Here is a 23,137-nt window from a genome sequence, read left to right on the forward strand (position 1 = left end):
TTCTCTTTGCCATGACCTGGGTGGCCTGACCACTAAGAGGATCCTCAAATAAAACAAAGAAACGTCCACATCAATAGATGTTCACACTGCAACACAGAAACATGAGAAACATAAAAACATAAGGCAACATGACCCTTTAAAAGACTGTAACTCAACTACAGATTCAAGACCATTGAAGTAGGTAAAATGTCGGGTGAATATAATGGTTAGTATTATCATCTTGACAGAAGCTAGACTCACTTGGGAGCAGGACCTGAAGGCACGCTTGTGCCTTTAGACTAAGATTAGCTCCCCCTGTGTCTGTGAAGGATTATCTAGACTAAGGTTAGCCTCTAATATATCTGTGAGAGGTTGTTTAGACTAAGGTTACACTCTAGTGAAGGATTGTCTAGACTGAGGTTAGCCTCTGTATGTCTGTGAGGAATAATGCCAACCACCAGCATTAGGAGATTGTCACAGGAACAGAGACTTATTGGGATGCTGACCCATGCTGCATCAGGGACACAGGGAGAGTCAGACTCAGTGATGCCCCTTGATAACTCCACTACCTCTGCTCTAACACTCCCTGCTGTGAGCAGCTTCACACAGAACATACTGTACACTCATGCTCATTCCCACACATTTCACAGTAGCCAGGATGTATGAATCATGTTAACTGTCCATCAGCCACTGAGTGGACAGAGGAATTGTGATACACACACAGCATGGAATCTCAAGAAGGGAGAAATCTGGTGAGCTGTGATAGCATGGATGAGTCTGGTGTGTACTGTGTTAAGTGAACAAAGCCAGCACAGGGAGAGAAATGCTACCCAGCCTGCCTCCCACAGACTTGGAGTTGACTTGTGTCAGGCAGAGGCTGGGGGAAGGGAACACTTGGTTAAAGGCATAATGGTTCAGTTTGACAGTGATCACTGTGCAGACTGGTGACCCACTGCAGTGAGTAATTCATTCTGTGCTTCAAGACAGATGACAGCGTAGATTTTAAGGAGCTGAGTAACTTGTGAATTAGCCTGATTTAATCAATATACATTACAAACACATATCAAAGCATGATATTGGTCTGACATGGGGATACATGTCTATAATCCCAGCCCTTAGGAGCAGAGGCAGGAGGATCACAAGTTCAAGGCCATCCTGGGACATATAATATGACCCTGTCTCAAAAAGCTGACAAAACAATAGATCATTGCATTGTATCCCACCAATATATACAATTATTACTTGTCAATGGAAAACCACAAAAACTGAAGCCAGGCCTCATGGCACAGTCCTGAAATCCCAGCCACTCAGGAGGTTAAGTTCAAGACTAGCTTGAGCTTCTACATGATTCCAAAGCTAGTAAATTAGATCCTCTTTAAAAAGAAAAAACACCTGGGACTGGAGATACAGTTCAATCAGGGAGCACTTGCCCCACACCTGTGAGGCCCTGGTACTGAAAACAGAAAAAAAAAAAAAAAATGAAGTCAGTCACCGCTGCTCCTCATACTACATCCTACTCTTTCTTTATCACATCAATTGATAGGAAAAGTCCTTCTTACCTGTGGACAGGGCAAGTACTAGATTGCATGAAATGGCAAAGTGAACAGGGCCCTGTCATGTAGGCATCCATTCCTCTCTGTTTCCCGATTATGAGTGCAGTATGACAAGCTGCTCCAAGAGCCCGTTGCCTTGACTTCCCTTCTATGATGGGCATCCTGAACTGTGAGCGCAAATAAGCCCTTTTCCCTTTATGTTGTTGTTGCCAAAGCACTCTGTCACAGCAGCAGGGAAAGAACGAAGATAATTATCTCAAAAGTTTACCAACAAAAAATGACTCACGGTCTCAAAAAGGACATTATTGAAGCACGTGGATGAAGTAAGGAAACCAGTACGGGATATTGTACAGAACAGCCTTGGCTGCCCTATCTGAAATAGGTGACAGCCGTTCCAATGACATCACTGCCTGGTGCACAGTGGTCCCTCAGAAAATACTGTAGTGTTTATAAATGTAAATGGAGGTGAGAGTGTGCTCCATTCCCTGCAGACATTTAAAGGAATCCTAGCATTCCAATGCAGAACCCAGGAAATATTTTCCCATGGAAACACTGTATTCTACCTAACAGTCCTTAAGATTCTATGGGTTTCACGCTTTAGCTTAATCCTTCTAGTTAAATGGCCTCTCCCGGCCTAATCTGACAAAACTAACCATCATGAAGAACTTCAATGCAAGGGGAAAATGTGAGTTCTAAACAAATCACTTATTTAAAATACAACCCATTCTTAAACTTGTTTTCTAGAACTTTGTGCTATAAGAGATAACAGTGAATCTGCCAAACTGATGTACAGTAGAGAAACCATCTGCCTTGCTGAGCAAAATCCTCGGGAAAGAGGATGAGCAGGTCCAGATGCTCAGGCCAAGGGTGGGAGGAAAGGAATGTTGTGAAGAGAAGTAACCATGTGGACCCTCAGGAGGTAGGATGTTCACTAGGAGGTCATCATCAACACCCTAGTTAGTATGCGGAGGCTGGGGAGGAGCCTTTGAAAGAGCTTCAAACCAAGGAAACACCAGGTCCTAAGAGAAATGCCAAGGGGGTGAATAAAACCAAAGCTTTTTAGCCAGAAACTTAAGAGTGGGCCCTTGGGTCTGCAGAACGGTTTCAATCGTGGCTTCAACTGGAGCCTGGGAAAAAGAACGCATTTGTGTTGTGAATGTAGCATTTTTTTTCTTAATACTCCCTAAACATGCTAGTTACTTTTCCACTGCTCTTACCAGATACCTGAAACAATGAGTAAAGGAAGATGTGCCTCTGTTCACGGTTTCCAAGGTCTCAGGCCATAGTCACTTGGCTCAGTGCTCCTAGGCCAGTAGTGAGACACGGTATCATCCAGGAGGGTGTGTGATAGAGGAAGTTCACCTCCTAGCAGACAGGAAGTAGAGAGAAACACTAAGGAATCCCCCAAGGATCCACCCTCAATGACCTTCCTTCAGCTGGCCCAAACCCTTAAAGGTTTTAATATCTCCCAAAGTAGCAGCATCAATTGGGGACCAAGTCCTCAACATGAGCCTTTGGGGGTGGGGGGCTTCATATCCATAGCAACACAAGACAATCCAGTATAACAACTATTTGCACAGCATGGACATTGTATCTAGGGTTATAAGTGATTTAAGGATAATGTAGTACACAGGAGGCTGTGTGCCTACCATTTGCAAATACTTGGATATCAGAATTTGGTTACCCAGCCAGAGTCTGAAATCAGTTCCCTTGCAAGGCACTGAGGGACAGCTGTCCATCTGGGATGCAAGCAGTAAAGGAGAAGCTGGACCTGAAACTTGAAAATGCAATGGAATCCCAGAAAAAAAAATGTCCCAGAAAGAGAGACCCAAGGCTTTTTCTGTGAATGTGTTCAGTATGAATACTGAACAACATGGCTGACCAAAGCCAAGTGGAGAGGTTTTCATGAAATACCTCAGATACTTTAGATGAAACTCATGACTTTGGAGTGTGTGATGGTTTGGATGAAAATAACCCCTGTAGACTCATACATTTGAATATTTGGTCCCCAGTTGGTGGGGCAGTTTGGGAAGGACAAGGAGGTGTGGCCTTGCTGGAGGAGGTGTGTCACAGGGGACAGGCTCTGAGGTTCCAAATGCCCAAACCATTCCCAGTTAGCTCTCTCTCTACCTTGTGATTGTGTCTCGAGATGTGAGCTCTTGGCTACTGCTCCAGTGCCAAGTCTGCCTGCCTGTTGTCACACTCCCTGCCATGAATAGTCATGGACTAGAACCCTCCGAAGCTGTGGCCCCAAGTAAACTTTCTTTTGTAAGTTGCCTTGGTCACAGTGTCTCGTCACAGCAATAGAAAAGTAACTAAGACATAGAAGCTAAGGAGAGGGGACTTGGACTTCACGGAGCAGTCTCCTTTGGTGGAAGTATCAAGGCAACTCCATGTAGTTAAAAGGGAGGTTTATTTTGGGGTAACTTACAACAAGTAAAGGGATAGGTTACAGGGTCCGAGAAAAATGAAGTGCAGTCCAGCACTGTTCTCTGAAGAACTCTGCTCGGTCTACCACCAACGTCCAGGATCCAGGGACCAAGAGAGCCGGCACATCTGGATCTTGGGTCTTAAGGGCCCCTGTTTCAGCCCTGCCTCGTAGGTGTGACAGTTACCAAAGCCTCAATGGGGGTTGTTAGTACTTCAGGTCAAAGCTGGAACAGCTACCCACTACAGTCTCTGTATACACGGGTAGTAAGAGAATGAGACCCAGGTCCACCTGGACAGGGCTGGTCTTTTCTCAGCCTCACTGGGTTGACATCCCAGCCAACCCACTCATCTGCCATGACTGTGACCACAGGTAAGCCCTAAAATGTCACCGGAATCTTTCATGATGTTCAAACCCAGCTCATAAACAAGAAGTCTCAAGGGTGCGTCCTGGCTCCTCTCCACTGACTCCTGATGGCAGTCATCATGCCTTTCATTGTTCAGGAAGGGTCCTACTCATTAAATAGCTATCACTGTGAGGAGCTCTCCCCATACAGATCAAATCGGGCCCTGGTTCTGCTCTCTGCAGCTCTGAACCTAACTCTGGTTCTTCATCCAGAAAAGCTGTTTCTCCTAAAGCTCTTGTCTGGCAGCCTTAACACTGAGCAGTCATTTCATGACGGCCTGTGTTGGCAAAGGTACCTACTGAGAAGAACCCTGAGGTGAGTCACGTCTCCTTGCTCTTCAGGCAAACAGGATGAAAGCAGAGGCCTGGTCAGTGGACTCTAATACACAGAAGGCCAATAAGTACTGAAAGATGAATTCCAAACCTACTATGGGACAGCATGTGCAAGAGTGAACCAACGTACCCTGAAGGGCCTGCCAACACTTCTGAAGGAGGTGAGAACCAAAGCTGAGATGGAAAGACTTTTCCAGAAGTTGTAGAGAGAGGCGGGTCCTGGATAGAAAGAGTAGTACAAGTGTAAGGATCTATGTTTGCTTTCTTCTTTCTTGTTTCTAGTTTTGTTTTGTTTTGTTTTCAGAACCAGGGCCTTACAGGTGCAGGGCAAGTACTCTCTCATGGAGCTGTATCTCCAGCCCAGGTTTTTTTCTTTTTAAAAAGGATCTTAATTATCAGCTTTGGAATCATGTAGAAGCTCAAGCTAGTCTTGAACTTAGCCTCCTGAGTGGCTGGGATTTCAGGACTGTGCCATAAGGCCTGGCTTCAGTTTTTGTGGTTTTCCATTGACAAGTAATAATTGTATGTATTGGTGGCATACAGCGCGATGGTCTATTGTTTTGTCAGCTTTTTGAGACAGGGTCATATTATATGTCCCAGGATGGCCTTGAACTTGTGATCCTCCTGCCTCTGCTCCTAAGGGCTGGGATTATAGACATGCACCCCCGTGTCAGACCAATGTCATGCTTTGATATGTGTTTGTAATGTATATTGATTAAATCAGACTAATTCACAAGTTACTCAGCTCCTTAAAATCTACGCTGTCATCTGTTTTGAAGCATAGAATGAATTACTCACTGCAGTGGGTCACCAGTCTGCACAGTGATCACTGTCAAACTGAACCATTATGCCTTTAACCAAGTGTTCCCTTCCCCCAGCCTCTGCCTGACACAAGTCAACTCCAAGTCTGTGGGAGGCAGGCTGGGTAGCATTTCTCTCCCTGTGCTGGCTTTGTTCACTTAACACAGTACACACCAGACTCATCCATGCTATCACAGTTCACCAGACTTCTCCCTTCTTGGAATTCCATGCTGTGTGTGTATCACAATTCCTCTGTCCACTCAGTGGCTGATGGACAGTTAACATGATTCATACATCCTGGCTACTGTGAAATGTGTGGGAATGAGCATGAGTGTACAGTATGTTCTGTGTGAAGCTGCTCACAGCAGGGAGTGTTAGAGCAGAGGTAGTGGAGTTATCAAGGGGCATCACTGAGTCTGACTCTCCCTGTGCCCCTGATGCAGCATGGGTCAGCATCCCAGTAAGTCTCTGTTCCTGTGACAATCTCCTAAGGATGGTAGTGGTACCTCATCAGCACCACCAACACCAACACCACCTACAGTTACAGTTGCCCTTACTGTGAGCTAGACCTGGTAGGGAGCACTTCACCTAGTCATATGTACATCTATTGGATCCTTACCTCATCAGACAGGTACTGTTTTTAGTGTTCCAGATTTACAGCATAAGCCAGGGCATCCTATGAGGTTAAAGCTAGAAGCACAGACAGAAGAGATTTGCTAGTCATAAAATACAGGTTCAATTAGAAGCTAAGCAAGTGATTCCATCAAGGGAAAAGAGGACTGGGCTGTGTGTGTATGTGTATGTGTGTGTGTGTGTGTGTGTGTGTGTGTGTGTGTGCGTGTGTGTGCAAATGTGCACATTTGTGTACATAGACATATATGTGGAGAGGGATCAGGAGGTCAATGTCACTGTCTTCCTTAATTGCTCCCCCTTTTTCACTTCTGAACTTTAAAGAAACTGCCATTGTGTGTGCACATATAGGGAGGGGCACACGCACACAGCACATGAGTGGAGGTCAGAGGACAATGTGGTGTAGGTAGTTCTCTCCTTCCACCTTCATGTGGGCCCTGGGTATTGAACTCGGGTCCTCAGACTTGTGCAGCAAGTGCCTTGACTCCTGAGCCTTCTCAGCAGCACCCCCCTTGTTTTTTGAAGCAGGGTGTCTCACTGCCCCTGGGGTCTGCTGACTCAGCTAGACTGGTTAGCCAGCAAGCCTCAGGGAGCCTCTTGTTTCTGATTCCCCAGGCCTGGGCTGTGCGTCATGAGTCTAGATCCTGGGAAATGGAACTCAGATCCATTTCTGTAAGACGAATTGTTAAACAGTCTTATTAATAAAAAAAAAAAAAAAAAAAAAAAAAAAAAAAAAAAAAAAACGGAGCCAGATATTGGGGTGAAAACCGAGAGATCAGTACAATAGGACAAGCCACAGCCAACCTCACCTTACCGACTCCTCAGCCTCCAAAGAGACCTACTTCCTGTATACCCATGCCTATATGCCTTTCTGTCCTGCCCTCATACTTCCTCTCTCAGCCCAGCTACATCACTTCCTCTTCCTGCCCAGCTCTATCACTTCCTGTCTGTCTGTACAGACCTCCGTGGTTACCTCCATGGTTAGTACTTCCCAGTGTGGCCTTGAACTCACAGAGATCCAGATGGATCTCTGCCTCCTGAATGATAGGGTTAAAGGCATATGCTACCACTGTCTGACTTCTATGTTTAGTATAGCAGCTGGCTTTTCCCTCTGATCCTCAGATAAACTTTATTTGGGTACCCAGATAAAAATATCACCACACATTTTACTGGATTTTTTTTTTTTTTTTTTTTTTTTTTTTTAAGAAAAGGGGAGAACAGTGAGATGAGGTGAAGTAACGTTTTGGATAATTTTCTGTTAGTTTCGTTTAATTCTACAAGTTGCTGAGGGTGAATTTAGTTTGGTGCTTCAAGTCTGGATATGTGTTAAGTTACAAATAATTGATTCATGGGGGTCAATCTGTAGTCACAAGCAAGGCTATCACCAGGGAGTCATCCAGAACCATGAACCTTTCCAGAAAGACAGAAGTCCCAGGACTGGAAGGGGCTGGATTCTAGCAGTTTTCAGACAGCATTCTTTGTCTGGAAGATAAAGAGTAAGAAATTTGTGTCCACTGAGTGATGAGGCAGAGGCAGGCAGTTTGAGGTCATGAGTTTGAGACCATCCTGGTATATAGAGTGAATTCTAGGACAGCCAGGGCAGTTACACAGAAAAACCCTGTCTCAAGAAACTGAAAAGGAAGAGAAAGAAAGAGAGAGAGAGAGAGAGAGAGAGAGAGAGAGAGAGAGAGAGGGAGGGAGGGAGGGAGGGAGGGAGGGAGGGAGGGAGGAAGGAAGGAAGGAAGGAAGGAAGGAAGGAAGGAAGGAAGGAAGGAAGGAAGGAAGGAAGGAAGGAAAGAAATTTGTGTCCTCAGCATAAACCTCAGTCTATAGACGCAATCACGTGGGCTTAGAGGACTCCTGCACTCTTGGCGTAACCGCAACCATCTCAGTTTTCATTTCCACCCAAATTAGTTATCAGCTGCAAAGAGAAGTTAAACCGCTCACCATGGCTCCTAGAGCTGTTCTAAGACAGAGCTGAGATATGAATGCAGACAGTCTGGCTATCTCCTTTATTTCTTCAATTAAGAGGCACAGGAGTCAGTCTGGGAACCAGACGTTTTGGCACATGGGTGTAATCCCAGAAGCAGAGGCAACAAGATTGCAGTGAGTTCCAGATCAGCCTGAGCTTCCCAGCAAGTACCAGGCTAGCCAGGGCTCCGCAGAAAGACCCAGTCTGAATAAACTAAGAATCAAGCCAGAGCTGTAACTTCTGGTAATATGCTTGCCTCATATGCACGAGGCCCTGGATTCAACAGGATTCTACAAACTTGAAGAGAAGGGCAGAACACAGCTTTACAGGTGTGGCATTCCAGTGTTATGTCCTGCTGTTTAATTTTTACATTTATTTACTCTGTGTGTGCTCACATCATAGCAGCACCTGTGCAGAGGACAGCGTGGAGTTGGTTCTGTCCTTCCACCATGTGGCTCTCAGGGATCAAACCGAGGTCATCAGGCTTGGTAACAAGAGCTTTTAAGCAACAAGCCGTCTCGCTGACCCATCATCACGCTTTTGGAAGCTGTCTCACGTTGTTTTAAATGAAGCAGACACAAAGCATTTTTGGCGAGAGCCCCTCCTAAGAGAGATTTCTCTCATTCTTTTTACATGTGACTGATTAGTTCATCCTAAACACTCTCAATTTTAGCACACACTTGACAATACGATAATTTGGGGACCTCATAAATCACCTACTGTTACTTCTCCTAAAGTAATGATCACATGTCAACAACAGTTGGCAGTTTCTGGAACCTCAGCTTTGTGCCCGACACCTGCTAAGTGCTTCCCACAAAAAAAAAAAAAAAAAAAAAACCTGTCATTTGGTCCTTACACAACATCAAATCTTTTTGTCTTCTTTTAATATGCCAGGAAACTGAGGCGAGTGTGGTTAAGGAAACTGCTCATAAGCTATTTGGGGAACTAGAACTATGGCTCAGTGGCCACAGCGCTTGCTGCACACTAAAGTGTGAGAACTTCAGTTTGGAGGCCCAGAAAAAGCCAGGTGTGGTGGCATACTTCTGGAACCCCAGTGCAGGGCACAGAAACAGGCCGATCTCTGGGGCTTGCTGGATAGCCAGGCTAGCTGAAGCAGCAAGTCCCAGACTCAGTGAGATGGAGGTGGGGAGGGGAGAGAAGAGAGAGAGAGAGAGTCCAGTTAGGAAGTGGCAGGCCTAAGGAGAATGATCATCTGACTCCACGGCCTGAAATCTCATCCATTTTCCTCCCGACCTCCTCCTCTTCACATCATCTGTGAACTTGTCACTACAGAAGTCAATCATAAAAAAATGTCAAAAAAATTCAAGGACAAAAGTGAACTACATCCCTCCTGGTGTACATGTGCTGGATACTCACAGTCACAGAGATGAGGCATTTTTCACAGGATGTTGGAGGCCAGAGGCATTAAATAATGTGCCCACACTCAGACACCTAGCCAGACACAAGCTGGAAGGGCTAAGTTCCTCATTCCACAAACGCACACCTTGCACTCTGGGTCACAGTGAGAAGCCGATGTAGTGGGTAGCCATTCCAGCTTGGTTCTGGAAGTTCCAACCCCCATTGAGACTCTGGCAACTGTCACGCCTACGAGGCGGGGCGAGGGGAGGCGCCTGGGGACCCGAGAGCTGGATGGGCCAGCGCTCGCCACTACAAGCCACCCAAGAAGTTTTGCATCTGCACCTGGACTGTGATTCTCCAACTCATTCCCATGCATGTCCTGAGACCTTTGAACCCCCAGCTATGGAACACGTAAATCAAATGTCCTTCACCAACTCTTCAGGTTTTTGTTGTTTGGTTTGTGCTGGGATTGAACTCGGTGCCTCAAGCATACTAGACAGGCACCCTACCTCTGAGCTATAGCCCCAGCCCTCCCTCATGGACTCTTTGGGAACACATGAAACTCATTGTCCATGTAACTATCCACCTAGTAACCCAGATTTCTGCAGGACATTCACAAATGTGAGGCTTCTGAACCACCAACTCCCCAAGACTGTGAAAATCAGCCCGCTCCTCCAACACCCAACAGTGACCTGTTTCTAGTTGACTTTCTATGGCTGCAGTAAAGACACCATGACCCAAAGCAGCCTGGTGAAGAAAGGGTTAACACTGAGGGAAGCCAAGGAAGGAAGCTGGAGGCAGGAACTGAGGTAGAGACCTGAGAAATGGAAGTGGAGGACCACTGCTTTCTGGCTTGCCCCGTAGCTTGCTCAGCTTGCTCTTTTATGTAACAGAGGATCACTTCCCCAGCTTGTCACGTGACTCGTCCACATCTGTACAGACCTGTAGGAAATAGTGGTCCAAGGCCCAACAGCAGCAACCAATTCCTGAAGCCACCTGAAGAGTTATAAGTCCCCCTCCGGGCCCTCATCTAGTCAGAAGCAGAATGACTATGAGAAATGTCTCCAACATGCCCAAATGTGCCTCTGTCAATCAAGCATATAGTCCAAGAAGAAACTGCAGTGAAAGCCAAAGAATTTAAATGACTTAATTAATGTTAAAAATAATAATAATAATAATAACAACAACAACAACAATAATAATAAAGTAAAATCATTATAACACCCACATGTTGTAAAAGAACTCATGTCAGATTGGGCCCTTCAACATTCCACCACGGACAGGGGAGGAGCTCCTGAGGCATCCACCCACCCTCCCCCACCCCACCCTCCCCCACTCCCCCACCCCACCCCCGCCAAGGAACTATCGGCAGTTAACGGTTGCTGGGGGCCAGGGTGTCATTTCTTCAGTGGTAAGTTGTCCATGCCTTAGTAAGGAGCCCGTAGCCATGGCCCCACAAGCAGCCCTAATTAACCTCAGTAGGACACGAAGGCCTGGGAGTGCAACGAGAGCTGACTCCCTGGGAAGAAGAACGCCAGCCCAAGTGTGAGGGAGAACGGTGGAGAAATGAGCGGAGACTATGGCCACAACATGTTGTATACGCGCAGGAGCTTTTACAGATAAATGTATTTGGCTTAACTAATGCATTAAAAAGTGCTTATGTCAAATGCCCTCCATAACTCACTTAACTGAAACCAATAAAATATTCTATCCGGTTCAAAGGAGAACTTCAAACACCACGTATTTATAGTCAGATAAGGAATGAACGCTGAGGTGATTCTACAAACAGGAAAAACTGGAAATGTTGGCTGTTCTCTCCAGGACAATAAAGGATTGCATTCTGCAGGAACCGGTTCTCATTTTCATGGGAGGTATTCTATTTACAATACCCTAGTTCTCTACATATTAACTTGCTTCTCTGTAGAATTGTGATGTGGACTAATCTAGATCATGCAAGAGACAAGACTCTATCAAACAGCCCACTGAAAGGATATCCTCAGTCTTCTACCTGTTTCAACCCTTGCAGTATTTTTCTACTCCAGAATCAAGTGGCAATGATCATGGGTCCAGAAAAAAAGACAGAGAGTGTTAATAAAGAAAGACATGTCTAAATAGTGACTGGAAAGATGCTCAGGGTACATGTGTTCTAAAGACAGACTGTCTGGGCTCCCTCCAAGCCCAGCTTTGTGACACACAAGTATGTCACCTTGAGCGACGCTGTGCCTCCCATGACTGTGGACAGACTGTCCTTTGGAGACCTCACTCCCTTGCCCCCAGCTTCCTTTCCAACATCTTTTGGTTGGGACGTTTTGTTTGTTTGTTCTTTGGTTGTTGGTGTTTTCTCTTGTGACAAAGTCTCTGGTAGCCCAGGAGTCCTCAGATCTAGCTCTAACCAAGGATGACCACCTTCTCCTGGTCCTCTTGCCTCGACCTCTAAAGTGCTAGGGTAACAGGTGCCCACTGGGGATTCTGAATAGTCCTGTAACCAGGGTCATTTTGTTTCCCAGATGATCTCTAATGACAGCTGTGAGTGATCATGCTGCATGACTCAGTTGTTGCTTGTATGCATTCTGTTATTCTTGAATTTTTCAAAGAAATATTCAGTATCTCATCTTCCACAACAGTATTTTTAAGTTTTGTTTTGTTTTGTTTTTTAAGAAGAAAACCAATTCCTATTATTTCTTTGATATTCCTTCAGCTGACCAAACTCCTGAACACCACATTAGTTTGCTGGTAGGAGTTTACTTTGGGACACCAAGAGTTGGAATTTCCCAGGATCATGCCATCTGATCACCTCTCCTGGGTCTGTTAGCTTACGAGCTAAATGACCAGCTCTTCCCCAAGTTTGAGGAAAGTAGTCTTAATTCCCCTTCCACCACTTCCAGTTCCTTCATCTCACACTTCAACCGGCCATGCCCCAAGTTTCAGATCATAAGAATGAACACAAATGTCTGTCAGTTACGTATCTGGATAGAGACTAAAACCGTATTTAACTATTTCTTATTTCATACACATAGGGAATTCAATGCCACTGCATTGTAGTAGTGGCATGCTGTGTCTAAAATTTGGTTTTGCAGCTTTTACTATGACTGGGGTTAAATTATGTTTATAGGCTTTTCTTCTGGTCCCACCTGAACGTGGTATTTGGGGGTCACAGGAGAGATGATGTATCTGGCATGAAGCCAGAAGGACCAAGATTTGGATCTCAATCAACTTAGGGGAATCCTAACTCCTCTAAGCATGTCACCTCTGGGAAACAGGAATCTTGACACCTCCCCTCAGCGTGGTTAAGATTACACATGTGGACAATGGTAGGTGACGCATAGGCTCCATCTACTAGAGTAAAGTGGGGCCAGGTGACTAACAGCTGTCAGGTGAAGTAAATGATGGCTGAAAGGCACCAGCTTCAAAGCCAGAAAAATAGAAAACTTGGGGGCCTGGAGAGATGGCTCAGTGGTTAAGAGCACTGACTGTTCTTCCAGAGGACCTTGTTTCAATTTCCGGCACCCACATGGCAGCTCACAACTGTCTGTAGCTCCAAGATCTTGACACCCCCACACAGACACACATGCAGGCAAAACACCAATACAAATAAAATGAAAATAAATTATTAAAAAACTAGAAAACTGTGTAAGGCAGGACAGAGGAGTGTGGGGCTCAGAATCTATACGGGAGAGGTCAGCAGGTCTGGTGAGAGAAAGCAAAGAGTTCCAGGGTAAGACAGCCGTAGTTCTGTTCCTGCTCTCTCAGCACCTCAGAAAACGGTCGCAGTATGCTCATCTCAGTGACACTTTAAAGAGGGGCAGGGGGGAAAGAGAGAGAAGAGAGGGGGAAAGAAGGCAGGTGAGAGTTACAAACAGGAGCAGCAGAGAGAAGACGTGCTGGAAACAGCTGCTGGAAACAGCCGCTCTCCTTGGCACTGGAGCAGCATCAGTGAGGCAGCCTTCGGAAGAGACCCCTGATGAGCTAGCAGCTTGGCAGCTGGCTTAGGATCCCCTCAGAACCACACTCTTTGGAAACCCAGAATAAATGTCGCAGGACTGTGCACTGAATCCTGGCCAGCATATTTCCTCTAGACCATGGGGAAAAAAATTTTTTATCAGAACTGTACAATATTCAGCCCTGTGGAAACCTGGTTGGGGACAGAGTCTACAGGGGGAAAAAAAACTGACAAAGGATCCAAATAGTATAAATGACCTTGGGAAAAATAGACCAGGGTTTCAGCCAGCACTCATGTCCAGACTCCTGAAGGGCCACCCAGAGATGAGCAGCGTCTGTGATCTGACCCATGAAAGACTACCCACTAATGGGAGCCAGTAAATGTGACCCAAACTCTCAAAAGTACACTCAAAGGCAAAAATAGCATTTGTAACCCAACCCATGAAGAACTGTCCACTGGTAAGAAAAGCATCTCTGACCTCACAAAAGGCTACCCAGGGGTCTGACATGCATCTGAGAGTCCAGGAGGAAACATCAAGAGCATGAAGACTGGAACCACCAGGCAGACAGCACTCTATCAAGGTTGAAAGACAAGAAGGAAAAGTTAGGATGTTCAGTCAATGCCAAAGAAAAAAATAATACAATATGAAGAACAGAGCAGTTGAGATCCATAGGACCCTATGAAAAGAAGAGAATTTCATGTTAAAGGAATAGAAAACATTGACAGTAAAATCATGGTTAAAAAAAGAAAGAGATGCCTCCTATCTGGATATAAGGGGTATTTAAAAACCAACAGACAAGACCATAAAAGAATCTTCCTATGTCATATTATAGCAAAAACACTAAATGTACAGAAGAAAGTATACTAAAGTGTGAACAGAGAAAAACCAAGTCACATATAAAGGTATGTTTATATAGTTTCATTAGAATGATGTCTAATTTCTCAACAGCAACTTTAAGAGCCAGGAGACCTTAGAATATTGTGTTTAAAACTTTGACAGACAGCAGCTGCAACCAAGAATACTATACCCAGAAAAACTATCTGTTGTAATTAAAGGAGGAAAAATGATTAAAAAAAAAAAACAGACTGAAAAATTCATGACTGAGAGTAATCTACAGAAGATGCTCAACCTTCTAAGAAAGTTATAGTCATGAGGCTACTCCAAAAAACAGAGCAGAACAGCATATAAGCAAATGAGAAAACATCAAACACTACAGAGCCAATGAAATGATAAGAATACATACCTTTCAGTAATAATTCTGACTCTTAATGGTCTCAATCCCCCTAATCAAAAGACACAAAATAATAGATTGAATTTGAAAATAAGATCTACTTGTTATCCCAAAGAAACATGCCTCACCATTAAAGACAGTCAACCTTGGGTGAAAAGACAGAAAAGGCATTTTAAGCAAATGGAACTAGGAAGAAAGCGCATTCTAACATCTGACAGAATAGAATGCAAACCAAAATTAGTCCAAAGGGGACCATGGAAGTTTGTAAAAGCACTCACTACACAAGCCAATAATCTCAGTCAAATTTTTGGAATTCATAAAGGCGTGATGTCATGGAGTACATCTGTAACCCCAGCACTCCTACAGTGAGATGGAAAGCAAGGACATAAGAATCATCCAGAAGTTCATAGACCAGTTACTGGAATTTTCCAGAGTGGCAGAAATAAAAAAGACCTCGACTCCAAAAAAAGAAAAAAGGCTGAAAGAAAGAAGCAGCTCCTGAGAGTTGTCTCTGACCTCCACGTGTGCTCTGTGGCATATTCAGACCCTTCCTCACACAAACCACAATAATAATATAATAAATTAGTCAGAAGAGAGAAAGTCACTGTATACTGAGTAAAGGAACAAACCAATGTTCGGTTGGAACCCCTGCTCTCCACTTGCACAAGCTGGGAAACCCCATCTTCCCTACTTCCCCCAATCCCACCTTGCTGAGTGAGAGAACTATGAATGGCACCCAAGTACCTGCCCAGGGACCCAGCTTTTGACCATACTTGGGCACAGTCCCAGCTCCTGGCTGGCACATCATCACCCCTTGCCTAAGGTCGATAATACCTCCCTACCTTAGCCTAGGCACAACTTCTCTGACCCCATTCTTTGGGACCAGTGAACCCACCCAGGAACCATGACCAATAAACTTGCATTTATCTGTTTTTATTCTGGTCTGATCTGGCCTTTTGCATTGACAGAAACTTATCACCCAGCAAGAAGGAATTCAATTTTAAATGTACATATACTAACCATGGGTGCACCTAATTTCATAAATACTAATAGATGTAAAGACACATTAATCCCCACACAACAATAATGGGTAGCTTCAAATTATAGGCCAATGGACAGACCTTACCAGTAAACAGGTCATACTGACAGAAACTCACCAAGAAACGTGTGTTCAATGACGTCATACATAACAGACATTTATAGACCATTCCATCCAAACACTGCAGAACACACATTGCTCCCAGCATCCATGGAACTTTCTCTAAACTAGACCATATGTTAGAGCACAAAGAAAGTCTTAACAAATATGAGAAAAAATGAAATAATTTCTTGGATTTTATATGACCACAATGAAATAAAACTAGAAATCAACAACCAGAGAGACCATAGAACATACACAAATACACGGAAATTGAACAATGGCACTACTGAATGATAAATGGGTCATCAAAGAACTCAGAGTGAAATAAAAAGATTCCTATAATTGACTGAAGATGAAAAGCAACACACTCAAATCTATGTATAAGTACTTATACTAAAATACAAAACAACCCTCCCTCAGAGACTTCAAATAACTTAACAATACATATTAGGGTCTTAGAAACACAAAAAGTTAAATCCAAAATAAGTAGATGGGAAGAAATAATTAAGATCAGAACAGAAATTAATGAACTACAAACAACAAGAAAAATTATATAAAGAATCAATGAAACAAAGAGTTAGCTCTTTGAAAAGATAAGATTGACAAACTCCTAGTCAAACTAACCAAAAATGAAGGAGAAAGAGAGAGAGAGAGAGAGAGAGAGAGAGAGAGAGAGAGAGAGAGAGAGAGAGAGAAGGGGAGAGAGAAGGGAGAAAAACCTCAAAGTAAAAAAAATAGAGATGAAAAGGAAAAGATTACAACAGATACTAATGAAATGCAAAAACTCATTGGGAGGACATAATTTAAAACCTAAACTGGAAAATCTAAAAGATGTGGATAAATTTCTAAACTCATATGGCATGCCAAAATTAAACTAAAACTAGATAAACAATTTAAACAGATTTTATAACAAGCAAAGAGATTGAGGCAGTAATAAAATTTAAAAACAAAACAAAACAAAAACCTCTTAACCAAAAAAAACCCCAAGCCCAGATGGATTCACTGCTGAGTTTGAGCAGAACTTTAAAGGACTCACGCCAAGCTTCTCAAGCTAGTCCATAACACAGAAGAGGAAAGGGGACTGTCAAACTCTTCTTATGAAGCCTTTATTGTCCTTGTATAAACTGAGGACGCAACCACTCCAAGGTATGGTGGATGAGTAGGTTTTTAGTGTAGACTCGAGGAAAAGGACAGCCAGAAGTATCTGGAAGAGTCCAGAGCAGGGAGAGAAAGCTGTAGGCTGAAAATGGCCAGCAAACTGGACAGGGCCAAGAGAGGAGAGAGAGAGACGGGAAAGCAAGAAAGAGAAAGAGCATGTGGGTAAAGGAAACCAAAAAAGAGACAAAAGAGAAAGACAAAAGAAGAATGCATGGCCGAAATGGCAAGGTCATTTGCGAATGAGAAGCTCGGTGAACAAAGCCCGAAGCCCTGAGCTGGAGAAGTTTAGGACAGCCAGTGGGGTGAGAACTGCTGAGAAGAGCCACGAGTACAGAGTGAGCCCGGAGGCCAGCACGTGCTTTGGTCGCTAACAGGCACCACAGATAGCCATTTGTCCAGTTTCTTTTGGACTTGACAATCCTCATTGTCAAACCACACAAAGTAGACTACCACAACAACAAAAGAAAATTATAGACCAATCTCCCTGTTAAACTTAGATGTAAAAATCTCAGTAAAATACTTGCAAAAGAGATTAAAGAAAATAAAAAGGATTGTTCACATGATAAAGTTGGCTTTATTCCAGAGATGCAGAGATGATTCAATATATGCAAATCAATAGATACAGTATATCACTTAAGTGGACTCAAGGACAGAAATTACATAATAGTCCCAATAGATGCAAAAACGGTGATAAAAATACAATATCCCTTCATGATAAAAGCGCCAAAGAGACTAGGAATAAAAGAAACACATCTCAACATAATTAAGGATCTAAATGTCAAATCTATAGCCAACATTATACTAAATGGGAAAAAATGCAAAATGTTCTACTAAAGTCAGGAATAAGACATGGATGTCCACCTTCTCCTCTTAGTTAATGTTTTGTTTAAAGACTTAGCTATAAAATAAGGGAAGGAAATATAATCAATACAAATAGAATAGCAAGAAGCCAGTGTGTCCTTCCTTATTTGCAGATAAGAATCTATGCATGAGACTCTAGAGACTCCACCATGAAACTTTTAGATCGTATAAACATTTTCAGTATAAAGCAATAGCATACAATATTATCATTCATAAATCAGTAACCTTCCTATATACCAATATAAAAGCCGAGAAAGAATTCAGGAAAAACAATTCCATTAAAAATTACTTCAAAACCAAAAAACATTAAAATAATCCTGACCAAGATGCAGACCTCAATAATTAAAGCTTTAAAGCATTCAAGAAAGAAATTTAAAAAGACACTACAAGACAGACCTGCCCCCAAACACATGGATTAGAAGAATTAATATCATGAGAAAGGCTTCAAATTTGATATATTCCCCACCAAAATTCCAGAATCATTCTCACAAATAGGGGGGGGAAATCTTAAAATTCACATGGAGTCACAAAGACACACAGATAGCTAAAGAAATCCTGAGCTAAAAGAATTCTCGAGGCCTCAGTCTACCTGATTTCAGTTATACTGCAGAACCAGAGTAACAAAAACAGCATAATACTAACATAGACCCTAACATGCCAATCAGTCGAATGGAGTAGGGGGTGCAGATAGAAGTCCACACAGCTACAGCCATCTGCCTTTTCACAAAGATGCCAAAAATACACACTGGAGAAAAGATGGCGTCTTACCAAACAGTGCTGAGAGAACTGGCCTATCCACTTGTGGAAGAATGAAGCTAGATCCTTATCTCTCACTCTGTGGAAAAGTCAACTCCAAGTGAACGCAAATCCCTAATGTGAGTCATGAAACTGTTAGAAGAAAAAATAGGAAAAACATCTCGAGATACAGGCTTAGACAAGGCCTTTCTGAATAGACTCCAGTCACTCAGAAAATAATGTCCACAAGTGACAGATAGACCTCATGAAATTACAAAGCTTCTACATAGCCAAAGAAACAGTTCCATGAGTAAGCAGACAGCATGCAGAATGAGGAGTCTTTGTCAGAAATATGGAAGATGGATATATTCTCACTCTGTGCTGGGTTGGAGAGATGGCTCAGAGGTTAAGAGCACTAGCTGCTTTTCCTAGAGGTTCTGAGTTCAGTTCCCAGCATCCACATGGTGGCTCACAACCATCTGTAATGAGATCTGGTGCCCTCTTCTGGTGTCCAAGCATACATGCAGGCAGAAGACTGTATGTATAATAAATAAAGATTTATTTTTAAAAAAGAAATTATATACCCCAATAAGTGGACTAACCAAATTAACAATTTTCAAAAGATTAAATACAAATGGCCAGCAAACATATGAAAAAGTTCAATCTCACTAGCCATCGGTGCAATACAAGTTAAAATTAAATTCTTTCTTACTCCAGTCAGAATCACAATTATTAAGAAAATAAAAAAACACCCATACATGTAAAAATAAAAATAAGCAGAATCTTCCCCCATTTTTTTTTTTAAGAAAAGCAAACAGATAAATGTGGACTAGGATGTGGACAAAAGGGAATTCTTGTGCCCTGCTGCTAGGAATGTTAAACTAGTCAGCCATTGTGGAAGTCAGCATGGTGGTTCCTCAAAAAGCTAAAACAGATCAAGCAGGGGACTCACTGTGTCACTCCTGGCTTACCCCAAGAACTCAGAGTCAACCCATGGAGGAGTCCCTGGCCCATTGATCCTCACAGCACCGCTCACAGTAGCTAAGTGACAGACAAAGGACCGAACAGAGAAATGTGGCGTGTCTACACAGTCGGATTTATTTTTTCCAACCATAACTACATTCATGCGACTTGAAAGTAGAAGTAAAACTACCCAGAGGAACAAAGGGGACTAACAGGAGGGACATGCTCAAGAGAAAGGACGTGAAAGGACAGTCACAACACACTGCACACGCTTGTGTGAGAATGCTGAGTGCACCATTCACAAGGCATAGAAGCAATGGATGCCTTTGCAAAGATTAAGAGTGTGCCTGCAGCAGATTAGCTGGTCGGTAAACACTGACTAAACTGATAAAATGCAAAGCAGAGAACCATCAAGACAGGTCCACCTCTCTGTGCCCGAGGGCTATGAGAGTGTTTGTTTGGTACAGGGTATCTCAGTGCTTTTCGAGTCAAATTACTTGAGCAAAGGGCAGCCTCTCCTTCAGTTAAAGAACTGGAGGCGGAGCTTAATGAGGAAGTGGCTTCCTTTCTTAAGCCTCTTTCCTCAGTCTTGGTCCCCAACCTGAGGAGCCAGCGCCAGGGAGCTTCCAGCCACTGAGTTGTGTGGTGAGAAGCCAAGACCCAGCGGAAGTTTCCTCTCAGCGGCGCGTTCAGACACGCAGGTGTACAAATAGCACCTGTTACCTGACCTGAAGACAGAGGAGACGGCTGACAGCCTGCAGACCAGGTAACAGCAGCAGGGGACAAAACATGAGTCTGGAGCTCACAGCCAGGCTGCATTGGCCAAAAGAGGCCATCTAACTCAGGAATTGTGGGCCCCGGTAACAAGTGTTCTTATCGTGTGAGCCTTGGAATGCAAAGTGACACTGAGAAGCTGGTTCTTTGGAGTTTCCAAAAAAAGGGCAAGATAAGTTAATGATCTCTCTCTCTCTCTCTCTCTCTCTCTCTCTCTCTCTCTCTCTCTCTCTCTCTCTCTCTCTCTCTTTTGAGACAGGGTCTCTCTATGTAGTCCTGGCTGTCCTAGAACTTTCTATGTAGACCAAGTTGGCCTCAGACTCAGAGATCTTCCTGCCTCTGCCTCCACAGTGCTGGGATTAGAGGTGTGCGCCACCGCACCTGGCAGAGGGATTCTCTTTTGATTTCCCTTCTACAGGGAAATAAATGGTAAAGGGATGGTAAAGAGTTCATGGCTGACTGTGGTCTTTTTAATTGCACTCTTCTCTCTCGGTGTAAATATAACAAGGTGTGTGACAGCATGATAGCTGGTGAGAGCCCGCAGAGATGATGAATCCAGCTCGGAGCAGGGCTTTTGGTTGCAGGATGGGACCCCCTGCGCCTGAACCTGGAGACATGAGCACTCTGCAGGAACTTGAGTGTTCAGCCTAGTCCTAACAGGCTCCCCAAGGGAAACTCTTCTCCCTAAGTCCTCTGCCCCCATTTTCCCAGTCAGGGCTTTCATCCTTCTGTGTCCTAAACAGGCCCAAAGTGTTGTCTCTGTGTTTAGCTTCTGTTGTGAGAAATTAAGACATTTCATCTCGGTCTTCATCTTACCTTCAGAATTGAAAAATATGTCTTATCCTTGGAGATGACAGAGAGGCAGACAGACCAGAGACACAGAGTCTGGGGAAAGTCAGGGAGGGAGATGTGTAGACTAAGTCCACCTGGCAAAGGGACACAGGATGCTGAAGGTGACGAGGCGTAATGGAACTCATGGCTGAGTCTAGGGACCTCCCTGAGAGGAGTGTGTTAGTACGGAGTTACACTCAGGCTTCTGGGTTCTCCCTGGTTCTCTCCTCCAAGGCAAGCAGAAGTGAGGCAACCAAGTGAGGTTCCACCTGCAGCTAAACCCAGAAATGAGGCTGTGGAGGCCTCTCAAGGAACAGCACTCACCCACCTGCCTCGGGGAGGGAAGTAAAATCTTATCTTCACCAGCACACTCACAGTCCACAGACTGGGAAACTTCTCTGTGTGACTGCCACTCAGAGTCTGGGTGGCCGCTGAGGTCCGGTCCTCCCAGAAGAACACTAGCACACCGAGCAACTGTCTTTAGAGGATGCTCGGGGACACCCTCGGGAAGGGAAAAGAGACCAGCGAGCTACGGCATTGGCCTTTGAGAATGTGGCCTTGACTAGGCAGAAGCTGTAGTTGCAGCATAAGAGAGAGGGTGTGCCCCTGAACCCCCGAATTAACGTGAGCCTCTGAAGTAGCCCTTGGGACTTCACAAGCACAAAATTTACCATTCGTGTTTCTATGGCCCAGCAGCTGGGGGGCCTTCTATTAAGTAGAAAGGTCACTGGGGATCACTGAGGACAGATAGCAGAAGTTGGGGGGGCCTTCTATAAGTAGAAAGGTCACTGGGGATCACTGAGGATGGATAGCAGAAGTTGGGGGGCCTTCTATTAAGTAGAAAGGTCACTGGGGATCACTGAGGAGGACAGCATCAAACGTGACAATTCTCTAACTGCTTCCATCTTTGTGGTAGGTAGCTCTCCCTTAATTAAGGGTCAGTGTAAAGAAAAACCTAGACCTTTTCAAACCTCAAAAGCCTTCATTTTTTTCTGTTCTTTGAGAATTTCACACATTTATACAGTATATTTGGATCATATACACACAATCTCTGAAAATCTTACCTTTCCCACAGTCCACGCTGGCCTCAAAGTGCCTGTCCTGTCTCCATATGTTCTCTTTGCCACACGCATTCCAAGCTCCCGCCACAGAGCCCTGTCTTCCTTCTGTCTGACCTGCTAGATACAGGTCTCCCCTTTTACAAAGTGGAAGGACTTCAGGTTCCCTCCTCAGCTCAGTGGTTTCCTCAACTTCAGACATGACTCCTGAGTCAGCCGTTTAGGAACCTGTTTCTCAGAGAAGTCGGATCCTTCCTCTCCCGAACAGCACGCATGCACAGCTCAGCTGCGGTCTGAAGCCTGCTCCTGAGCTCCACGATACATCGAGACGTTTGGGTTTTGTTAAAGCCCATGAAAATCTCTCACGGAGGCTCGGGGCTCCCTCATCATCCTCAGATGAAGCGCTTATGGGGCAAGACTGCCCGGCACACGGCCTGCCCGGCACACACCGCCTGCCCGGCACACAGCGTGCCCGGCACACACCGCCTGCCCGGCACACACCGCCTGCCCGGCACACACCGCCCGCCCGGCACACAGCGTGCCCGGCACACACCGCCTGCCCGGCACACACCGCCCACCTGGCACACAGCGTGCCCGGCACACACTGCCTGCCCGGCACACACCGCCTGCCCGCCTGCCCGGCACACATGGCCCACCCGGCACACGGCCTGCCTGCCCGGCACACACGGCCTGCCCGGCACACTGCCTGTCCTGAGCTGCCCACTTTGTCTGTCTATAATTTTAGATGGGGTCTCTCTGTGAGACCAAACTGGCCTCGAACTCACAGATCCACCTGCCTCCACCTCTTCCTCCCGAGTGTTGGGGTTAGCTGAATGTCCCACCACACCTGACCCAAACCGCTCAGTTTAAAAGGAAGCTTCCCAAACCGTCCCCTGAGAAATCTGGGCTCAGTCTCACCGAGTCACAGTCTCGCCCACTGTGCCTGAAGACCCCACTGTGGCCATACTTCCTGGCTGATTCTTT

At 44.7% G+C, this 23,137-nt stretch overlaps 1 protein-coding gene across 4 annotated transcripts in view; it reads left to right on the forward strand.

Annotated features, from left to right (window-relative positions):
• The first annotated feature begins 2,078 nt into the window (after positions 1–2,078).
• Bcl2l14 (BCL2 like 14) overlaps positions 2,079–23,137 on the forward strand; it is a 40,630-nt gene continuing 19,571 nt past the window's right edge. The window contains exons 1-3 of one of the 4 annotated variants that reach the window (XM_076568089.1): positions 2,079–2,217; positions 4,708–4,859; positions 11,183–11,331. In XM_076568089.1, the coding sequence (XP_076424204.1) occupies positions 11,222–11,331 (110 nt within the window). In that variant the 5' untranslated portion in view covers positions 2,079–2,217; positions 4,708–4,859; positions 11,183–11,221. Of the gene's footprint in view, positions 2,218–4,707; positions 4,911–11,182; positions 11,332–20,113; positions 20,257–23,137 lie in introns of those variants that run through there. The other 3 variants (XM_006976543.4, XM_042274187.2, XM_076568090.1) reach the window with 3 other exon arrangements.

The sequence above is a fragment of the Peromyscus maniculatus genome, chromosome 3 (genome assembly GCF_049852395.1).
Source record: "Peromyscus maniculatus bairdii isolate BWxNUB_F1_BW_parent chromosome 3, HU_Pman_BW_mat_3.1, whole genome shotgun sequence".
NCBI lineage: Eukaryota > Metazoa > Chordata > Mammalia > Rodentia > Cricetidae > Peromyscus > Peromyscus maniculatus.